Source organism: Peromyscus californicus, unplaced genomic scaffold (genome assembly GCF_007827085.1).
Source record: "Peromyscus californicus insignis strain IS unplaced genomic scaffold, ASM782708v3 Scaffold_18__1_contigs__length_77618521, whole genome shotgun sequence".
NCBI lineage: Eukaryota > Metazoa > Chordata > Mammalia > Rodentia > Cricetidae > Peromyscus > Peromyscus californicus.
The window spans coordinates 54,277,597-54,300,172 of NW_026294480.1; the positions used below are offsets into that span (position 1 = coordinate 54,277,597).

General features: G+C 46.5%; 1 protein-coding gene across 2 annotated transcripts in view; it reads right to left on the reverse strand.

The window, feature by feature from the left end:
• Znf366 (zinc finger protein 366) overlaps positions 1-17,942 on the reverse strand; it is a 63,456-nt gene extending 45,514 nt beyond the window's left edge. Inside the window, exon 1 of one of the 2 annotated variants that reach the window (XM_052743453.1) lies at positions 16,717-17,942. In XM_052743453.1, coding sequence (XP_052599413.1) covers positions 16,717-16,750 — 34 coding nt within the window. In that variant the 5' untranslated portion in view covers positions 16,751-17,942. Of the gene's footprint in view, positions 1-15,986 lie in introns of both variants that reach the window. The other variant, XM_052743454.1, reaches the window with a different exon arrangement.
• Between the last annotated feature and the right edge of the window lie 4,634 nt (positions 17,943-22,576).

A 22,576-nucleotide genomic window follows, 5' to 3' on the forward strand; every position in this document is an offset into this window, starting at 1 on the left:
ATAAACTCTAAGACCTGTTAAGGTATTCTGTGAAACCCTTTAACAAACTGAGAGAAACGTAATGGAAAGAAAGGGGTTGGGCATTCTCACCCTGGGAAGAGAATTTTCTCCCTGAAGTTTGCCAAGGGAAAAGGAGGTAGGGGTCTTCCCATGGGGTTTACTCAGAAGGTAAGATTTAGATTAACAGATGCCGAAGGCACCACAGGGTGCTCACTGTGAAGCGCCATGCTGTGTAGCACTGTGCTGAGATCAGGGAGTGAGCGCCTCACATGGGGCACAGACTTATTCACTGATCAAGATAGTCCATGAAACAACCCACTTGATACCTTTTTAAAGCACCCCAGTCTACTTGTGAGGGAAAAACTCCTGCCCCACATTACTCTACCAAGCGGTGTCCTTAATCTGTACTGAGAAGGGTAGTCCCAGGTGATCAGTTTAGAAGACTCTCGTTGGTGCTGCGGCCTCAAATTGGTGATGAACTTGAGAAGGGAAGAAAGAGGAATGGAATGCGGATGCCACAGCTGACTAGCACACCTACTTATGAAAGGAAGGTGCTCAGAGGCAGAGTGCCTCTCTTCAGAGACAAGTGGAAATGTAGGGGGTGACATAGGAGGACACTCATTCAAGAGCTGTTCCAAAGACCTGTGACATTGTGTTCAGCAGGGAGGGCCGATGCTGAGAAGGCAGTGATGGCCCTGACCTTCTCCAGGGGGCTTGTTTTCCACCATGCCAGACTAGGGTGTACATGGAAAAAATCTGACACCACTGCCCACCACCAACCGCTACCGGCCAACAGTAGGCCTTGGTCGCTATGACCACCAAAAGCACACGTCTTACTCCCACCTGCCTCCAGGGGACACTACCAGTTTTCTTAGTTGAGAATCATGAGCCTTGAGTGTGAGAGTTGTTGGAAGCGATATAACAGAAAGCCCCCAGCAGGTCATAAAGGACTCCATGGAGGAAGAAAGAGCCAAGGAAAAGCCCACCCTAAGATGACCTCCATTGCTGTCTGCATCTTGCACTGACCTATGAACTTGGAGTTTAAAGAAGGCAGGACCAGGGTAGAGTGCCATGGAGTTCTGAAGGCATGGTGTAGGATGGAATAATGACTTGGAGAAAAGGAAGAGGACAAGCAGGGGGTTGTTTAGAAGGAATCCTTTGACTTTCCTTGACCATCAACCAACCGTCCCCATGGCTGTTGCAGGGACCTTGTCGGCTGTGTTACAGATCACGGAAGAGGCTCAGGTGGGAAAAATCTCTCTCCAGCATTCATAGCAACTGCCCACCTGGGGATCTGCCATGCCCATGGGAAACTCTCTTCCTGTGGTTTAGGTTGTTGTGATTCTTGGGGAGGAGAGAACAGAAGATGGAAAAAGAGAAAGCAATATTTACAGAGCATCTGTGTGGTCAGGCAAGGTTCTAAGTTCAAGCATGTTATATCACCGAGGTTGATAAAGAAAGAAGGAGCATACATTTAGAAGTCAGGGGCCTCAGGTCTGAATTCTGTCTTCTTACCAACTATAACAAGTTGCTTAATCTCTGAGCCTCAGTTGTTTCTTTCATGCAGAAAAAAAGTGTAAAAAAACGATAACTGTTGGATTATTATATTATTATAATATTATAAAGTATGAAAGAGAAAGGATATCAAACAAGGTAGTACGTATCAATGTTAATGCTAACATTTGATCTTTCTGACAATACTGGTGAGGGGAATTGTCTCAAGTGATGGAAAGAGACTGGAGACAAGGTTAGGACTGGAGATTTAAAAAAAAAAAAGTCTATAATTTTCATTCCAAGCTTCTTGCTTGCCCAGCCCAGTGCTTTTCACCTGGGCTTTTTAAAAGACAGCCACAGTGGTTGCGCTCACCTTGAAAATGGGCCCAGGATGCCTGGTTCTTCTCTTTGCTGGTTAAAACCATCGGGGATGGCAAGGGGTGGGAAATGTTCTGGGTCCGCCGTGATGGGCGGGACACACAGAGAGCAGGCACACATGAATGCAATTTGCTGATAAGGAGACAGAAAGCCACACCCTATGGACGTGGCTGAGGCCACCTGTAGGTTATGGAATCCGGTTAGAAGCCTGGACACTTGGTGCCTTGTGTTTAAATATTGGAAGAGATGATACTTAGAAAGGATGGATGGCACTGGGCAGAAACAGGGCTGGTGGAAGCATTCGTCTGAATTCCTTTCCACATTGCTGCTAATTTTCTGGAAGGCTTGAATTTAACCTTATTTATTCTAAGGTCCATAGCACCAACATAAACCCCACCCTGCCCCCCGCACACATACATGGGGTGCCCAAGGAACAGTAGCTGCCATGATAAGAATAATTATCCTCAGACAAAATGACTGAGTCTCAGAAACTGGTTCTTTCTTCATTGTCTGACTTGCCTCAGAATTCTGTTTTTAAAAACAATGTCAGAGCCGGGCGGTGGTCCATTTTAAACTTTGCCATCAGCTTCTTTTCTCTTATATTCAAAAACCTCAACTCATGTGACACCCCAGTAATACGTGCAATTTTTACGTATCAGTTAAATAGATTTAATTGATAATTTCACACACACACACACACACACACACACACACACACACACACACACATACACACACACATCCCTGCAAACACTCTAACCCCCAAGCCAACTGTTTCTGTTAAGCCAGAAGGTTGCTGATAATAATGAAGTTAAATATCCCTCTGTGAGATGATCTGGAAGCGAAATTATCAGCTGGCTAAAGAGCGAGCGTGCGGTGAAAGTTCACTGGCACTTCCCCTTGGCCCTCTGATAACCACGACCCTCAGCAGTTTGGTTTGTGGCAATACAGCACCGCTTGGCTTCTCTCATCTCTGGTGCAGAGGGGCTCGTGGGCTTGTTTCCTTTCGCACCCACTGGTGATGGAGAGAAAAGTGTGCCTCACACAAGCTCTAGGCCCAAGCTCAAGCTGCCGGCCCCTGACATGTGGGTTTTGATGCATCGAACACATTAGGGATAAGAACCTGGGAAGGCGCCTGAGCCTGAAGATCCAGGAACATGCCCATCCTCTAGCCTGAGCTCCCCCAAGCACACACTCCACAAATGGAGCATCTGCATGAAGCTTGTCTTCACTGCCTGGCTGGAGCCAAGGGAATGTGGGTGAGGAACTGCCCATCTCCAGCTGCCCGGCTTCCTCCTTCGTGTTTTCTCTGGTTAACTCCATGCCAGAATGTCTGTTCGGCCTCAAGAGTGTGTCAAAAGCAGTGACAAGCGGCGCCTAGCCAGCATTTGCTGAGTGTTTCCTCTGTGACCAGGCCGCGTTAAAGACATCACATGTGCTTGTTCAGATGACTGTCACAGCATCTTAGGCGGTAACGTTCTTCTCTTCACTTTTCTCAGTGAAGGAACTAAAACACGAACAGGCTGGAAGGTTGCCCAAGGTCGTATGGACAACAAAAGAGGGAACTATGACTTGGGAGACTGTTGGTAAAGAGAGAAATAGGGCAATAATAACCAAGACTAGCCAGTGGCCGTGGCACAGGCCTTTAATGCAGCACTCGGGAGCCAGAGGCAGGAGGATCTCTGTGAGTTCGAGGCCAGCCTGGTCTACAGAGCGAGTTCCAGGACAGCCAGGGCTACACAGAGAAACTCTGACTCAAAAGAGCCAAAAACGGGGCTGGAGAGATGGCTCAGAGGCTAAGCACACTGCCTGCTCTTCCAGAGGTCCTGAGTTCAATTCCCAGCAACCACATGGTGGCTCACAACCATCTGTAATGGGATCTGGTGCCCTCTTCTGGACTGCAGGGATACATGCAAACAGAACATTGTATACATAATAAATAAATCTTTAAAAAAAAAAAAAAAAAAGAGCCAAAAACAAGGATAAATAAATAAAAATAAATGAAAAAATAAATAAAAAGAAAAAAAGAAAGAATTATTAAATAATGTATACTTCCAAATACTTTGATCAAACACACAAAGGTGGAAAAGTTCAATGTCACCAGAATCCTTCCCCCAAGGTCCCTCTACCATGTGCTAGTAAACTATGGGTTTAGTTCCAGGAGTGGATCCCAGCCTTCTCAGCATGGGGACACTTGACAAATTTGAAGAATAAACCTATTTTACAAATCCCGAATGAGTCTGAAAAAAAAAACCCACAAAATAAATAAAAGCTACTTTGAATTCCGCAACATCTTTACATTGATTTCTAGATGACGAATTGCCATGATACAACCATGTTTGAATACTATAACTACTTACCCTTCCCAACCAGCTGGCTTGCAGGCACTAGGAGCCTGACCCCGGATATACTCTATGGAAACTTGACATCCTGAGATCTACTGTGCTGACCTCTGACCAGGTGCTCACTGTCCCCGGGGCCTCAGCTTCCCCATCTCTAAAGTGGGGATGATATGAAATGTTGTTTTTGTTTTTCCTTTGAGACAGGGTTTCCCAGTATAGCCCTGGCTGTTTTCTGTAGATCACTCGGCTGACCTTGAACTCAGAGATCCTGAGCACTGGGATTAAAGACGTGCATCACCACATCAGAGCTTCTCTTACCTTTCCACGCTCTGGATGTCTCGGACCCTTCTAGAAACTCTTTTTTAAAAAAAAAAAAAAAAAACAATTTAATTATTTATTATGTATACAGTGTTCTGCCTGCATGCCGGAAGAGGGCACTGGATCTCATTTTAGATGGTTGGCAGCCATCATGCGGGTGTTGGGAACTGAACTCAGGACCTCTGGAAGAACAGCCAGTGCTCTTAACCTCTGAGCCATCTCTCCAGAGCCATGAGATGTTGTTTTAAGCCTCTCACAGAATTAGTGTAAAACCATGATGAATGCGGAGGGCTTCTGTCTGGGACAGTACAAAAATGGTTTTTACCATACAGTTCCCGGCCTGTCTAGTTTTCATGTGGTTAGGGATGACAAACACCCTCGAAAGATGGGTTCATTAGAGCAAAGCACTAAATGTGTGTGCCAAAGGGGCTCACTGTAGCCTCACGGGCACACAGGGGACACTCACCTCACTTAAAAGGCATCAGAGATACTTCTGCAGCAAGACGTGTGGTGGGGCAGGGTGCATTGCATTGTGTGGCCAAGATGCTTGAAGTCACAGGCATCCACAGAGAGCCAACTGTATTTGGATGGTTTCCTCTCTGTGGCCTAAAACTGCAGTTTACACCTCATCGGGTGATAGGAGATTTTTGGCTTGATGGCTTGCTTCCATTGGACTTGAAAACATATTCAGATTTTCTGGATGACTACTGTGGAGAGGAGGCTACCCGATGCTATTAATGTTTGATAGCCTATCTAATTTCATGCCTATCTAATTTAAGAAACCTTCAGCTTGCAAACTGAAACTCACGGTAACTTAACGGTCTCAAGCCTCCGCACCATGCCGCAGTCTCATAACTTCCAATCACATCTATCTCAGTTCTAGGCCGGCATTGATGCCAAAGGACGGACTCCTAGAAGACGTTTTCCTCTGTGACATCAGCTTAAAGGACGGCAGAACACATTGCAACCTCTCCCATTGGCTTGTTGGAAACACACACACACACACACACACACACACACACACACACACACACACACACACACAAAGTCAACCCATCCACCTAAGGAGGTCCAGTTCACAGGGCTAAGGAGTCCTCAAACTGAACTCGAGGCCTCTCTTTCCTCTACCCTCAGGAAAGCACCTGTCTTATGAACAAGGACAGTTCCACTTCATAATCAAAGGATTCCCACACAGCACTCAGGTGTGAGTTCCTAACTGCACTAAGTGGTCCCAAGAATCGGTCCTCTCAGTTGGCACTCAAAGAGCACCATGCCTTCCAGCTCCTGCCATACATAAGATATATGAGAGATAATGATGCGTGCTTACAGCGCGGGCAAGCAAGATGGCGGTGGTTCACCTCTACCAGCTAGTCTTAGCATGCGGTTGGGACTACTCCCGAATCCTGTCTAGCCACCGCACCCTGCTGGCTTCCTAGGCTCCCAGCTCACCCAGATTTTCCTGTTGCCAAAAGGATGGGAACTAATAAACGAGGAACCTTTGCCCCTCCTTAGATGTGGCATTTCATGACAAGTTGGTGATGGAATGATAAGAGGAAAAGAAAACCATGAAGTCATTCTTAAAGAACAACAGAACTTGCCGGGCGGTGGTGGCGCACGCCTTTAATCCCAGCACTCGGAAGGCAGAAGCAGGCTGATCTCTGTGAGTTTGAAGCCAGCCTGGTTCCAGGAAAAGACTCAAAGCTACACAGAGAAACCCTGTCTCGAAAAAACAATAACAACAACAACAAAAACAAAAAACAAACAAACAAACAAAAAAAACCCGACAGAACTTAAAACCAGATGCATCCTTAGACGTTACTGGTCCAGCCTGTCCATTTTTTCGTTTGAAGGAACAGCAACTCTGTCACATGGCTAAGGTCCTAGGGTTGGGGCCTGGTATACCTGACCTGGAGCTCAAGATTCCTTTCTTTCTCTCTCTCTTTCCCAAAGCCAAATTCTATTAGCAAGTCTACCATATCTTTCTAGAGATATTCTATGCAAATTGAAACTAGACTCTGGTTTTCCATTTGCTTATAAAAACGATTCATTATATCCCATCAAGGCACCAGAGCCTTTTCCCTGAACCATACAGGTTGGATAGTATTCCTGTAGGAGAACATAGAGATTTTCATAATACTCCCCGCCTTGTTATTTAATCAACTTTACTGAGGTATAATTTACAAAGTACAAAATTAAGTGTTTTTAAATATTCAGTGTGATGCATTTTAGAAAGTCCAACTATCACTAAAATCGAACTTTAGAATAATTTCATCAATCTCAAATGTTCCTTCACACTTCATAACAGTCCTTCAATACTCCCACCCCCAGCTCCAGAAAATCACAAATCTAATTTCTGTATCCATCATTTTGTGCTTCTAGAAATTTCATGCAAACAAAAGCTGTCAGCAATTCTTGTATGCCAGTGTCTTTCAATAATGTTGTGCCTGGCTCCTCTGACATGGAGGATGATTCTGAGATTCACCCACAGTAAGGCATGTATCAGAAGCCCCTTCCCTATGCCTGAGCATATTCCGTTGCATAAACACGCCAGAGTGTATCTACTAACCAACTGATGGCCCTTTGAATTATTTTCAGTTTGGAATTATTACAAACAATTCTATTGGGAATATGTCAAGTTTTCACGTAAACGTATTGTTTTAGAAGCAAAGTTGAATTATATGATGGGTATATATCTATACTGTTTTCCAAAGTATCAGTAACCCTTTCCATCCATACCATCATTGTACAGGGAGAGTCCAGTCTGCATATCCCTGTCAGCATTTTCCATGCTCTTGGAACATTTAACCAGGTGCACAGAGGATCCTTGCAGGATTCAAGTCTGCATTCTCATAATGCAGCAAGGGCTTTTCCAGTTTTATATTTCCTCTGTACTTATACATTCAGAAAATGTCCCCCATTTTCAGTTGGGCTAGTGTATCCTTATGAAATTCAAATAGTTCTTTATATATTCTGGAAATAAAGCCTTCACCAGATAAATGTTTTGAAAATATTTTCTCCTAGTTTTTGACATTTTATTTTTCTAGTGGTATCTTTTTCTTGAAGAACAGTGTTTCTAGTTTTGATAAATCCCATTTATCCATTTTTCCTTTTGCTGGTGTGTGTGTGTGTGTGTGTGTGTGTGTGTGTGTGTGTGTGTGTGTGTGTGTGTATGTGATGATAAGACATCCTTTTCCAACCAAGGTTACAATTTTTTTTTTTATTTTAGAAATCTGATGTGTTTAAGTCACACCAGAGTCCAGACACAAGTGTGCTCCATGCGTTTATCTGGGTTTATCAAGGGGGTGGAAACTGACATCTGAGTTTTAGTTTGCATTTTCCTATTATGAAGTGGGATGAGCATTGTTCACTTTTTACATGTTTACAGGTCAGCTGTGTTTCGTTTTATGTGAAGTGTGTGTTTTGTGCTATTTCCCCAATTTGTTTCCATTAGGCATTCTGTGATCCACTCTGCAGAGGCCCCCCACCCTGCCTGATTCTGTTTGTGTTTGTTTATTGAGTTTTGACCCTGAAGAAGCCCTTTGTTGAACGGCAACAAAATGTATAATATATGCTAAGGTTTCTTCTGGGTCAGACTGGAAAGAGCCTCCCTAATCTTGGATTCAAAAACATAAATTTCTCATTTTTTTTTCTAAAAATGTATTCTTTCATTTAAGGATAAGAGATATGTTTTGATACAGGGTCTCACTATGTGGCCCCCGTTTTCTGAAACTCCTTATGTAGACCAGGCTGGCCTTGAACTCACAGAGATCTCTCTGCCTCTGCCTCCCAAGAGCTGGGATTAAAGGTGTTTGCCACCATACCATTCTTAGAAAAAAAAATGTAAATTATGTGTGTGGGGGAGTGTGCATATGAGCACAGTGACCATGCAGAACAGAAGGAGGTGTCAGATTCCCCCAAGCTGGAATTACAGGCAGTTAGGGGCAGTCTGACGTGGCTAGAACCGGGCTTGGGGCCTCTGCAAGAGCAGCAAAACCCCTTAACCCCTAAACCATCTTCACCCCCCCATTCTTTCATTTTTCAAAAGACATCATGTTTATGTAGTTTTAGAGTCATCGAATGTTTTCATTTTTAACATTTGATGTCCCCAGTCTATTTGAAATTTATTTTAATTTAAGGAACACAGCATGTTGTCAGTTTATTTCCCCCCAATAGGGGCCTAATTCGCATGACTCCCACTCTCTCCTCAGCTGCACACAGTAGGCAGATGAAACACTTTACGAAATGTTTCTAGGAGCCATTGGCTCGTCCGTCACCTTCTCCCTGGTGCCTCATGCTGATGAAATTCAAGTGCCAAGGAAAACACATGGAGACGGTGTGGTTTGGACATACAGAACACTAAGAATCGGTCCACCTTCTCAGATACGATATCCTCTAGTCAAATAAATAACTTACGGATAATCTTTGGGCTCTTAAGTCTTCTACGGAGGCCAGTGATTTTGAATAGGCTGGGTGTTCACACAGACATGTGTATGACTCTGTGGCAGCTCCAGTAAAGGGCAGCATCTTATCAATTAAACCAGTTCTCCCTTCCAAGACATCCAAAGCAATTGAAGAACAATTACACTTAGCACTTTACATCCAGACAACGAAATGGGATGAGCTCCACGTGAACCATTCTCCCCAAATGAATGCACTAAAGTCTCGAGACTGATATTCCTCTCAGGAGAGCCAGAGGGTAGTGTATACGTCATGCCATACTGCCCTAGGGCAGGGAAAGGTTTTGAAGACACCTGGAATGGGGTTACCTTCTTCCAAATAATGCAGTGTTGGGCAGGGCCTTCTGTACTAAAACCTAGGCTTCAACCTCCATGCTCAGACCTGGGACCTGAGCTGCAGCTAGGACATGAGAATTATCTTTTTCTGAAGTTCTCTGCCTGGATGACCAGACACGAGAGATTGTGTGGGGAACAGCCCGTGTACTGTGAGGGCTATGGGCCCCATGGGAGGAGACACCCACAGGCATACACATTCCCAGCTTCTCTAGAGGGCCGAAAAGGCGATAGACACACAGTAGACCTGTCTTGTAAAACCTACCAATGAAGCTTAGCCCTTTATGCATGCTTCTGACCCCACAAAATCCACCTCCAGTATTTCAGGACACCCCCACCCCCCATCTCAACAGTCTAAGCGCAGAACTCCAGAGTATTCAAATGGGTCAGGATACACATTTTTTTTTTATCTTAATACTAGAAGATCCTGCTCTGTGCCCTGCCCCCAGGACTTTGGGGGTTAGAGGGGGATGCCAGAACTAGAAGATCAGTCAGCAAGAAACAGTAGCCGGCCCTGCTGCAAGAGCTGCCCCACGAGACCGCTGAAACCCGAAGTTCCTCTGCTCCCTGCATTGCTATGGAAGGGGGGCAGTGAGGGAGGAGAAGGCACCGGGTCCCTCCAGGCAGAGGCCCTCTTGGGTCCCCGCTGCAGCAAGCACCAGCTCTTCCGGTGCTCTCCCTCGCTCCTTCCGCTGTTTCCTTTCCCCACCCCTCCAACAATAGCCCCTTCTTGATTTCTGTTCTGAGAGAGAACGGTGAGTCCCCGGCAGAAAGGAAACTCTAAAGATTCTTTCCGCAGACGTTTCTACACGAGGGGTGTGAGGTGTGTGTCCTGGCATCTCCCCTTTGGCTCTGATGCTGGACACAGAATCCCGGAGACACTGGGCTGACCGGGGGATTTCTTGTCCTCATTGTGGAGCTTTCTAGATAAGAAACTGAAAGAGAGTTCTCTCTCTCTCTCTCTCTCTCTCTCTCTCTCTCTCTCTCTCTCTCTCTCTCTCTCTCTCTCTCTCTCTCTCCCTCCCTCCCTCCCTCCCTCTCTCTCTCTCTCTCTCTCTCTCTCTCTCTCTTTCATTTTAGATGTCTTTTTCTGTGCTGGAAATTAAATCAGTGTATTGTTTAATTGGTTCTCAGATTGCTGAAAAGGCAGAACTCCTTTTCAAAGTCTTGTTTCCCCAAATCATCCTCACCACTGCCTGGCCTTTGAGTTTCTCCAGCCTGAGCTGCTGACTGGTTAACCAGCAGAGCTGAACTTTGCTTCTGGATGCCAGATTCCTGCTATCTTCCAGAACCAGGGATCTGCCCTGGCTGACTTTGATTTTTGACACCTAAAACACACCAGAAATGCAATACCCTGCAGGAATGGGATCTTTGGGACGGAATTTGTTTGCTGGGCAATACCACAATATACAAGTCAAATGTTGCCCTGAGCTGAACGGAGCAGAGACTAGTCTGGAAATGCCACTGTTAAAGGACAATCCCATTGTCTCAAACAGAGTCACAGTTCTGATGGTTTTGTTATGCCTTGAAACAGGGACCTGCCTCACCCTGTGTCCAGCAGGCCAAACCCCTATTGGTGTTGCTTGGATTAGAACAGGTAGCAGAATTGTGTGGAACTGTGATTTGGGGTTCAATGGCTGAAAGACCGAGTCTCATCCAGCAGGTTTGGGGTGGGGCCCGAGGCTCCACTCTCCTAACAGGCTTTTAGGTGATGTCTTGTTGGGATCCTCCGGTCACATTTGTGGGGTCCTGCCTGAAGGGGTGTGCCAGTTTTAAAGGTGTATCAGCTACAGATGCTCTTCCTTTCTTAGTGAGGAAGCTGAACACAGCAAGCTCAGTTTGGGGAAGTACGGCACTTTCTCTGGCTTCTCTGCCTTTCTCCGGGTCAAAGATGGGAGGGTAAGACACCTGCTGCCTCCTGCAGGAGGCTCTGATGCAGGTGAAGCTCGGGAGGGCCCCAAACCTGGTATGGGCTCTACCCCAAACATGATCTCGGGTTACATTGTCATGCTCTGACTTGGTATCCACAGATACAGAGACTGACGTCAACATGGGGCCACAATCTATAGAAGGAAACGGGACTGGACCAGAACAGCCTTTGTGTGGCCCTGGTTCTAAGGAGACAGGCTTCATCAACACGGACAGGCAGAGCTTTTTTAGGCTCTACTACAACAGTAGAAAACCTGGACGCGGTTGTCAAATGTAATGAACATCACCCCCAATCTCAGCTTGCTATTAGACATTCACACTTTCCCCACTAAATTTGCCAAATAAATGTAAGACTGGCACAAGCCTTTTTTTTGGCCTATCTTCACAGATTTTAATTAAGTGAAATGCACCCAACAGGGCCTTCCTATTTCCCTCCCTGAACTCACCCCACGGCGGCAGTCTGTCTCTCACCAGACCGGGCACCCCTTTCATTTGCATGCACAGCCTTGCCCACAGTGAACTCAAGAGTGCTACATTCATTCTCTCAAAGCCGAGTCCTGGCTCGTAGCTCTTCAGTCGAAGGAAAACAAATAGTCATTCTCGCCCTCTTGCCAAAAACAATTTGTTAACCCATCATCTGCCCAGACAACAAACGGAAAATAAAGTGCAACCAATAGTCTGCCAGTGTATCTCTCCGATAAATGTTTATCTCCCATGAACACGTAGGTGGGTTGCCTGCCAGCATGACCCTGTAATACATGTGCGGCAGCCCCATACATACCAGTAGAACAAGCCCACAGAATTCCAGTCAACACCAGTGCGGAACTGCCAAACTGGCAGTGTGGGATTAGCCAGACCCTCCCTTTGCCCAAAGCTTGACCTGTTTTTCCCCCCTTAACTAATTAATTGCTTCCTTTGGCATTATATAAAGATAGCACATTTCACTGCACGGCCCATTTTCATAATTCATCTAATCAACAAATATTTATTATGCGTCTATTTTATGCTATGTGCTGCTGTTCTAGTCCTGGGCACGTGGCAATTGACAGAAGCAAGTCCCTCCCGTGTGGGTCTTCTCACTTACTCCCGTCACTGGTTTTGTCCAGCCCCGTCATCTCTAAACAGAGGGCCACACAAGTGAGAACCATCTGCATCTTTCAGCCATCCAAGGCATCATTCGGGAGTGGCCGAGGTTGGATCAGACCATAGGTATTCTGGCACCTAATCTGTTTTTTTTTTCTCCAACACCACGGCACATTGAAAGGCACCTTTAGCACAGTGGTATGGGTACCAGTCTCCATTGTAACAGAGCCTTTATCCTAGAGAATCAATCTCAAGGGCTTGGGCTTGTGGGGTAGAGTCTGGGCTGTTTTTGCCGCTCCATGTTTTCTTTTCGGAAAGTGGAAGGAAGTTTGGGAGCTAAATAAAAGCATCATTTTTACTTGATGAGCTAATAGACATGCTGGTTATGAAGTTTAGAACAAGAGAGGAACAATAGTTGGTTCGTGCATGCCTCCTCCCCCACCCAATACACACACCCAGTGCTGGCCGAGACCTTCCTACTGGTGAGTCTGAGAGTGAGGGCTTGCTCCTGGAATGCTTAGGCAGAGGGAGCTCGACTCCGTGTCCCTTCCCCTGTTTGTCCTTCTGTCTAAGTCATGACACAGTCACCACCATCTTCAGAATGAGTGTCTGTACTCCTCCACAGCCAGGGAAAAGGTCACCCACAGTGAAGAGCTTGAACATGGGGAAGTGGGTGAGAGGAGGCGCAGATGTCTGCAGCATCGTTCGATTCCCTTCCCACGTGCATCTAAGTGGAGAAGTTTGGTCCCAATGAAGCCTTTCCCAGCAGGGAAGGCTGGAAAGAAGCTGTCACTCCACGCAGCTAAGGTCCGAGTTTCTGTCATCAAGAGAGACAGCCAGCCGGCTGGTGTGCACGCCTTTAATCCCAGCACTGGGGAAGCCGGGGCAGGAGGATCTTTATGAGTTTGAGGCCAGCCTAGTCTACAGAGTGAGTTCCAGGATAGCCAAGACTACATAGAAAACGTTGTCACAAAAGAAAGAGGAAAAAAAAAAAGATGGACATGAGCATGTCCAACAATATCAGCCTTTGTTTCAGGTGAATTCAAGGTTCAGGATATGTGTACTTGGTGTGTGCCCAACTTGAAAACTGTAAGAAATAATTCCTTCTGCTAAATCATTGGTATATGAATGAGAAAGAATAATTACCCAAACAATGGGAATTTTAGTCTATTCTCTCAATTTGTCAAAACACAGGCTACCTAAGTACTAATATATGGCTCTGAAAAAAAATCCCAGCTGACAGTGATTGACGCCGGTGACCTTCCGAGCAGCGTGCTCACTGTTTCTTATTCATAACTCCACTTAATCCTCAGGATATATTGTATTAATACAGTTTGACAATTAGAGACACAGACTTAAAGACCAGACCTGAACCCCACAAAAAACAGGCAACAAATTTGAAATTCAAGCTCAATTTGTATCGCTACAGCCTGTACTTTTTACACTCTGCACGCTCTTGTTGGGCTCACCCATGCACACACAGCCCTGTAGGACACATACCATGACCAGATCTAAACTATATTTAATTGAAGGTGGGGCAGGGACCAGCGGAAGAACAAGCACCTAGCACACACCGTGAGTTCAGCCCCTAACACCCCCAAATGAGACTGGCCATTGGTAATTTAGTTATTGGTACCGTTTTGGCAGAAATCAACTGATGAAGTCTTGTATCATTCCAAACTGGAATTTCCCTAATGATATCAAAAAGGAGCCTGTGATGTCCCTAAAGAAGAGTCATTCTGGAAATTTCCACAAATGCCAACTGGCTCTTTGGAGTTGAATAAGAGATAAATTGAGTAGCAGTGACCTAGGCTAATTAATGTCCCTGAAGGATTTTTTCCTGAGCTTCCGCCCACCCCCACAGTATCCAACAGCTATCCTGGCAATGACTTCACTACTCCGGCTCCTTAGTCTTGGCCACCATGAAGGGACGTGGTAAACATGGTCTCCCCATTTTTACCTGACTTGTCTTTAAACAGAGTGACCCCAAAGCCATTTGTCTCCCATCACATCACATCTTAGGCCTCTTCTCAATAAGCAGAGTCCCATGCTAGTATTTTAATTGGACACAACATTAATAATATCAGGAGAAATGAAACCGAAAGAAGTCATCCTGCGCAGCCCTGCATTTCTTCTGGGGTCACAATTGCCGAGAACTAACACAAAACGCCCAAGACGACCAGCCTTGGAAGCTGCTGCCCTGAGATGTGTGAGGACAGGGTGGCTAGGGTAGGAGGTGGGAGAGCTGGGCACCGCTTGTCACTGCTGTTACACACTCATTTGCATCCTTAAGTGGGCAACTGCCCATCATGCCTCTCATGTAGCTTGTTTTATGGAAATTCAAGGGGAAGCATTTTATTTTTTTCAAAACAAAGGAAAATAAGCCTGTTAATGGAGCAAACCCTATATTAACCACCCAGTTCTATCAGATTTTCTCATCTTCACTGAGATGATGGCTCAGTTTCAAATAAAGATTAATTACTTGATCATGGTTAAAACATAATCTGGCCAAATTAATCTTAAAATGGCTGGCTACCTCTATTACACTCTTCATACCCTGAGGATTCCAACCCATACATACCACAGAAACGAGTAGTTTGAGAAGTGTGCATAGTCATCGCCTTCTACCCATCCAGCGCCTCACTGGATTAAATTATTAGTATCCGCAGCCATGCATGCCCCAGTCTTGGCCTGACCTTGATGACCTGTTTTTGACAACATGATCCTGGCTCCCTCATGGCGTGCCATATTAAGTTCTTGGTAACATTATCCTCTCTGACAAATGCAGTGGGAGAGAGTGAGATGTTTAAATGCTGGTGGCACTGTGTGACTACGCCCGGCTACCTTGCTGTGTTCTGTTTGGCACTTAGAAAAGCAGGCTCCGAGTGACTGTTTTTCAGTTGCATCCATGCCTTCGTTTTTCATTCCTCCTGACACCAGCCATCAATCTAAATCCTCCTGCTCCAGTCACACGCCGATTTTCAAAACTAAAGCTACATGCCCTGGAATCTTCACCTTCTTTTGGGTAGCCCATGACACCCCCCATTGACGGTGGACAGTACATTTACATTTCACCCACATGTGGGACCCCTCCCATAAGCCCCCCACATGCAGCACCATTTCAGAGCGACAGCCCCCTCCTTTTTCTCCCATTTCAGTGGCAGAGCAACAGTCACACATGAGCAGTTCTCTTTGGGAAGGTGGAATACAGAATGGAGAGAAATAAAAAAAGCAGAAGGGCGCCTCACGTCAGACAATTCAACAAAACCCCTAGCAAATAGCAGTTCCCAACAGACACCCTGAGAGGGCTCCCAGGATGCAGCACGGGGGAGCAGTGATCCCACCAGTAGGGCACACCACATGTCCCAGTGGCTCCTGGTTAACCCAACCAAGTTGTCCGTGCCAAAACATTCAGATTTAACACAGCGTCCTCCTCAGCCCCGATACAATTCTATTTCCAGTTCTGCCAGGCTCGGCTCTGCCAAGCATTCATATTCTCTTCTGCAAAGAGGCATGAGTTTACATTCTGGGCCATCCATCAGTCACACCTTTTGATTAAAGAGCAGCCCAGTGGTTTCTGTGGAAGATACCGGGTCAGCCTCCATCGCAAGGACATTGAAATGAAGGTAGAAAGGATTATGTGGTCACTTACCAGCTCCTGAGGGCTGAGTAGCTGCAGCCCCACCGCTTTACCTGGTCTCTGGCTGTCTCTGCCTTTCCCTCTCTCTCTCTCCCTCTTTCTCTTGTGTACAGATTGCAGGGGAACTTAGGGAACTCGCAGGGACAGTGTTTCAAATGACTTAAGAAAGAGAACAGGAACAATACTTCGTTCTCTTTTTCTCAGATGAGTACCTTCGGGAAGAAGGAAGGAAGGGAGGGGAGAGGGAGGAAGTCAACAACCCTTCGCTTTCCTGAAAAAAAATAAGGAAACAGAAGATAGACATCTCATTTTCTCTTAAACAAAAATGTTGGAGGAGGGGGCGGGGGGAAGAAAGGAAGAAAATCTTTACAGAAAAGAATTCCTCAGATATGCTCTCTGCTCTGGGAGCTTGACTGAGATGGGAGCTCCTGAGTGGCCCTGTCCTGTCCAAACAAACGCAGGCTCTCCTGAGCCGCAGCCTCTGGTATCTGGCTTGCAGAACCAACACGGCCCCAAAGGAACAAATCATGTCATGCCGACTCTCAGCCGGGCAAAGTTGGGGCTGCTGTGCTAACCAAAGGGAACCTGCAGCCTTTCACAAAGGGCATGGTGGCTGGTCACCCAGGCCTTTTGGCTTTTCCTAGCTGCTTTGAGAAACCACCGTTGCTACAGTTCCTTGGCTGACTCCAGGTTCTTCGAGTTCCTCCCGACCGACCGAAAAGCAGATTTATGCACTGCTCACCGAGCTCTGTGCAGTGGGCCAAGTCCAGCTCCATCTTTGCTGATGGACGAAAAAGGAAAAGAAGCCGCTTAGCGCGGCGCTGCCGGCCATGGTTAGATCGGACTCTTGTTTACATGCCCTGTCTCTCTTGGATGTAGTCACCTCTGGAACTCTGGAGGAAGAGTGCTAATTTGTTTTGAAAATACTGTGAAACAGCCGAGGTCTTAGATAAATCAGTCTGTTTTTGAAGGAGGGTGGGAAGGCTGGGTAGGAGCAGAGAAAAACGGAGTGAGCATCCTTTACCGAAGATGGAGCTGGCGCTCAGTGGGCAGGCCTAGGCTCTGTGAAGCATGCCTGCCTGTACTTACTGAAGAAGGAGGGCTCAGTGGGCAGACCTGGGCTCTGTGAGGAATGCTTGGACTTCAGGGGAGGGAGCTGGGGCTCAATGGGCAGGCCTGGACTCTGCGAGAGATGCCCGCACTTACGGAGAGAACTGAATTCAAGTCGTGCGATTAGCTTTGTGAGTCTCATGCCCTCCATCCATTCACTCAGCTGAGATCATTGTCGCCACAAACAGGAACCAGCAGTTGTGGTCCTTTTTGGAGGCACAAGAAATATTGCTTATGAGCTGCTTCCTCGATTTACTTGAGAGTGGAAAAAAAAATGGGGTGGGGAGTATACCTGATGGACTGCCGTGGGAAAGGTGACTTCACAGAAAGTGAGGCTTGGGTTCAGAGTCCATACGATACTTTCATCCAGGTACTATGGTCCACGGCATTGAGTGTTTATCCCATGTTCTCCAGCTACATCTTGGTCTCTGTCTATCTGCCTGCCTATCAACCTGTCAGTCTAAATGGGTGCAAGACCAGAAAGGGCATGTAAGGAGGGTAGTCTGGATGTCTGGAAGAACTGGGGGGACCCCACTCTTTGCATTTGCAATGCATCCAGTGCTCCCACAGAGACTCCTGCCATGAGTGAGCCTGTCCCCATAGGTGAGAGCACCAACAGCCAGCAGAACTCCTCTGCCCTTCAACCAGTGGGGAGCAAGCACTCATCTGCCTCCTGAGTCCTCTCCAGGGCTCTTGCCCTCTGCTGGCCTTCCTCTGCATCCTGCATCTGCAGGGAGGGGAGGAAAAGGGAAATGGAAAGCCAGAGAAACATACACCAGAGAGTGAAGGTGGTAAGAACAGAAGCAGAGGTTTCAGAAGGGAGGCACCAGTGAGCACAGCTGGGAGGAGTCCTGGGGTTGTGGAGCACAGAGGCTGTGGAGCACAGTTGGGAGGAATCCTGAGGCTGTGGAGCACAGTTGGGAGGAATTCCGAGGCTGTGGAGCACAGAGGCTGTGGAGTGCAGAGGCTTTGGAGCATAGAGACTGTGGAGCACAGTTGGGAGGAATCCTGAGGCTGTGGAGCACAGCAGCTTTGGAGCACAGAGGCTGTGGAGCACAGCTGGGAGGAATCCTGAGGCTGTGGAGCACAGCAGCTGTGGAGCACAGCGGCTTTGGAGCACAGCGGCTTACCATGCAAAGCAGGTCATGAGAGAGAGGCCAGTGGGAGCCATAGGGAGAGGGTGGGCATCAGTCATCACAGCAATGAGGTGGGTGGGAACAGACAAGAATCCCTGCAGCCAAGAAACCTTCACCACCTCAGGAGCCAATCACACCCCATGACCCTTCCTATTTGCTTTTCTCCTTGCAGCCTCAGGCCAGGCCAGGCTGAGCCCCAGGAGTCCAGACCCAATCCAAAGGATTTCCCTTTCAAGTTTTCAGAATGTGGGGACTGTCACGTTGGACCATGTTGTTTTCTCATGGCTAGCTGACCCACCCAGGAGAGCCTGGACAGGAACATGTCCATTCAGTGTGCTGGCCTTGGATTCTGGGTGTCAACCTCTAGTAGGCTCTTGGGATGCCCATGGGCCTCCCCGAGGTTGCTCCATGCAGACACCTGGCTGTAACCTGCCTGCTGGAGCCCACAGGGAGACTTCTTCCTCTTTCCTTGCACTGCCAGTCATGTGGAAAGTCACCTAGGAGCCTCATCCCATCACCCACTGGGGGCCAGCAACTTCCTTAGTCCCTCCCACTAGGCCTCCTGAGAGAGATCTGAGTCAGCCCCTAAGCTCTAGTGAGCTCCTGGAGCTTGTTCTGGATCCTACTGAGGGAGAAGGGAATGGGCACTAGTGCTGAGCAAGTGTGAAGATGTGTGTGTGGCATGGTTGTAACCTGGGCGTTGATCCCCACCTCAATTATCTCCACATAGCATGACTCGTTATAGAGATCATTTGAGTTGGCCAGAAAGGGCCATAGACCCATGGGACTTGGAGGAAAAACCACAATGGGACCAAAACAAAAATCTAACAACCCAACATCAGCACCAGCTTCCTCTCTCCTCACGTGAACTCAGCTCATCACAACTTCCCACTTCTAAACCATCCCAACTCATGGACATCTCCGGCTATGATGTCAATGAATTTGGGAGCCTTCTGTTCACCTTGGGAGTAATTCAGTCCCAGATGATGGAGGTGGGAAGCCACGGTGGAGATAGGGTTGAAACAGAATGTACATTCTGAAAAGTGAACCAAGAGCTTCGTGTACTGCTCAGTGAAAGTCCACAAATACATCTGTCTGTATGGTCAGCGTCCACGGCCACGAAAGCAGGGCTTTCATGCTCCTTCTACCACACCTGTCCTCAGGGGACATCATCTTAATGTCTACTAACAACAGTTGCTTTTGAAATTGCGTAAAGTGTGAACCTGGCTTTTGTTTATCTGCCTGGGGGTTTTCAGCCTTGGCATTTTCGAGATTCCTCCCCAGCACTGAGCTTCTTCCATCTCATTGCTGCCCGGTACTTCAAGTTGGGACTACACCACCATTACACGTCTGCTGCTTTGAGTCATTTCTACCATACAGTGTCGCATCTGTCCCTACCAGATGTCTTCTTAAAGGTCAGAGGCAGGTCTCATTTCTCTCTGGGGAGAGCGTCCTCTCCAGTGACTCACTCTTTTTGGTTGGTTGCTTGCTTGGTTGGTTTGCCTTCCTTTGGCATCCAGTTCCTCCTCGTACCTGGGATACACGGTGTCAGGGTTTCTTTTTTAATCAGATGGATTCGGTTTGAGGATATGGTGGTACCTTGGAGATGCTGGCAGAGTGCCTGAGAAGCTTGAACGAGCTGTCGGGGCGCTGTTCTCATTTCCTGCAGGGACCTGGAGACCATGGCTCCTGTTCTCCAGCCTCATGGTGTGGACTTCATCTCTTGGGGTTCTGCAGACAGCAAGTCTCTAATGCCCTCTGGGTTCTACGTGGACACACAGAGTCCTATCATCCAGTTTTGCCAAAGGGTTGGTTGAATCCCCAGCCTGAAAATACTTTGAAATATCCATTGTCTCTTTGATTTATTTTCTCTCTCTCTCTCTTTCTCTCTCTCTCTCTCTCTCTCTCTCTCTCTCTCTCTCTCTCTCATCAAACCCTGATGTTTTTCAAAATATACATCTTAAAATTTCGGGAACATCCATTTCTTTCTTCTTTTTTAGTTTTAGTTTGTTTTGTTTTGTTTGCCTGAAAATCGATATGAAGGATTCATTTGAAGGGGTTACTGGGGAAGGAAGTCTGTCATATTCATTATGTACTGACTGACTATGGCACTGTTTACTCTTTGAATGTCATGATCTACCTCAGGGCACAACAGCTCTGTGAAGGAGGTGCTGCCACCGTCCCCCCCCCCCCGCCCCCCCGTGGCTGAGAACATGTAGTCATGGCACTGTGGCACCATTTCAGCATCACACCATCAGTAAGATTACAGATCCCATGAATTCCGGCTCAGGCCCCTAATTCTAAGCTGCAGAACCAACTGGCTTTGCCCTCTACATAAGCAATGCCTGTCAAGTAGTTAAAAATACAACAAATGGTCCCTAAAATTGGAGAAATTGTGCTTTATACTGTAGAAGCAAAAATGCATGGCCAAGAAGCTCACTAGACAATCATTTAGTGAGAAGTCTGTGGATTTGAAGGCTTCATGCTATGAGTGAGTGGTCAATGTGCTTCTGGATTTTGTTTACCTGATAGAGCTATATTAAGCAAATTAAACAAATCATGCCTGGATACCTAAACAAGTATCATTGCTTAGATAGTCTTTTCCAGGGAAAACTGTGTGTCAACTGAGGCCCAAAGAACAAGCATGTGCCAAGGAAAGACGGTAAGGGGAAATTCATGTAAGGACAGCATGGTAGATCTGAGTTCAGACTCTGTACTTGCTCACAAGAAGGATGTAAAACCTTTAAAGCTTTCACATCAGAGATGGGATTACCACATAGACATTTCAGAAAGACTAGCTTGGTCCCTGTGCAAAGGCAGGTTGTGGAGAGGCAAGAGTGAATGTGGACAGGTAGTTGTAAAGCATAGGCTATGTGGATGGTCCTGGTGAGGACTATCAGAAATCCAGCCAGGCATGCTAACACCTGGACACAGGATAAGCGTGACAGATCGACAGATATGTTGATAGATTGTATGACAAGAAAATGAAGATTGACAATGTGTGGTATAAATGTAAATAGTTTATGAAAGATCTGTAGTGTCAAACATCTTTCACCACGCCCCTAATTCCATCCGCATTTTCCAATCTGAGTACTTAACCTGCCTTTATTCCACTCTGACGTCCTATCTGCTTGCCTTTCTGTTACTGTCTCAACATGTGTTCTTATGCCTAAGTTTATCAACAGCCACACCACAGAGTTGGACCCACCCAGTGCTTTTGCCAGAAAGCTACCAAGTGCTCTTAAAGCTTGGCTGAAACGGGCAAGTTTGGGTGATGTATTAGAAGTTGAAACAGCTAGAGTTGAAGAGAATACATGTTAGCTATTCCGTGTTAGAACCAAGGTCGACATTGTCTAATCAAACTCTGCTGCACCTGGTGGATTGGTAGTATTAGAACTGAGCACATATAGTTGTAAGGACTATCTGAGACTAAGAAGAAGAAGAAAAAAAAAACAGACTCAGCTTCTCTGGCCACACAGTACTTAACTGCCTTTGCAAGCACCCACACTTCCCTACACACCAAGCAAGCAAATATCTCTGCATCAGATGTCAGTGTCCTCCAATTCAGTTCAATCCTAACAAGGGCTACATAGAGAAACCATTTGGTCAAAAGCTGTGAGCTCAGTCTCATGAGCCTGCTCCCTTGTTCCAGGCACTAATTGCAAAGAGATAATTTGTTTCACATGGGTTTTTAACAAACTGCCTATAAGCTGGGGCTTTCATAACCCTTTCCTTGGCTGGAATAATTTGACAGAGCAGAACTCAGAACTCAGAACTCAGGAAAGTGCCAAGCTGTTCAGTCCTTTGTTATGAAGGATGCTACAAAGGATGCCTATGAACACCAGATGGAGATAAGTAGAAAGGGATATGGAGAAACAAAACAAAGCTTCCACAGTCTCTGGGCACACCATTGTCTAGGAACATCCATATTAGGCTATCTACAAGCTCTCAAACTCATGGGAGCTTCATTTATGTGATCATGGTTGAATTATTGGCCACTGGTGAGCTGGATCTTCAGGAAGAATTTTAAGATATACATTCACAAAACTTAAGAAGGTGTGTGTGTGTGTGTGTGTGTGTGTGTGTGTGTGTGTGTGTGTGTGTGATTATATACATATAATCTGTGTGTAATACTGTCCCTATCTGCATTCTGAAGTAACTGGGTGTATTGTAACTCCAGAGGTTAGCACTCAAGTCCTCCAGTACTCACATCTGTAGTACAAAAGGGTCAACCTCAGTTTCCTCTGCCAAAGTGGTTGCAAGGCCTGCCTCCTCTTTACAGGCTCTCTAGAGAGCATTCCAGGAGCCTCTGTGTCTATACCACATAAGAACCAAGAAAAGACTTCTTTCATAGGC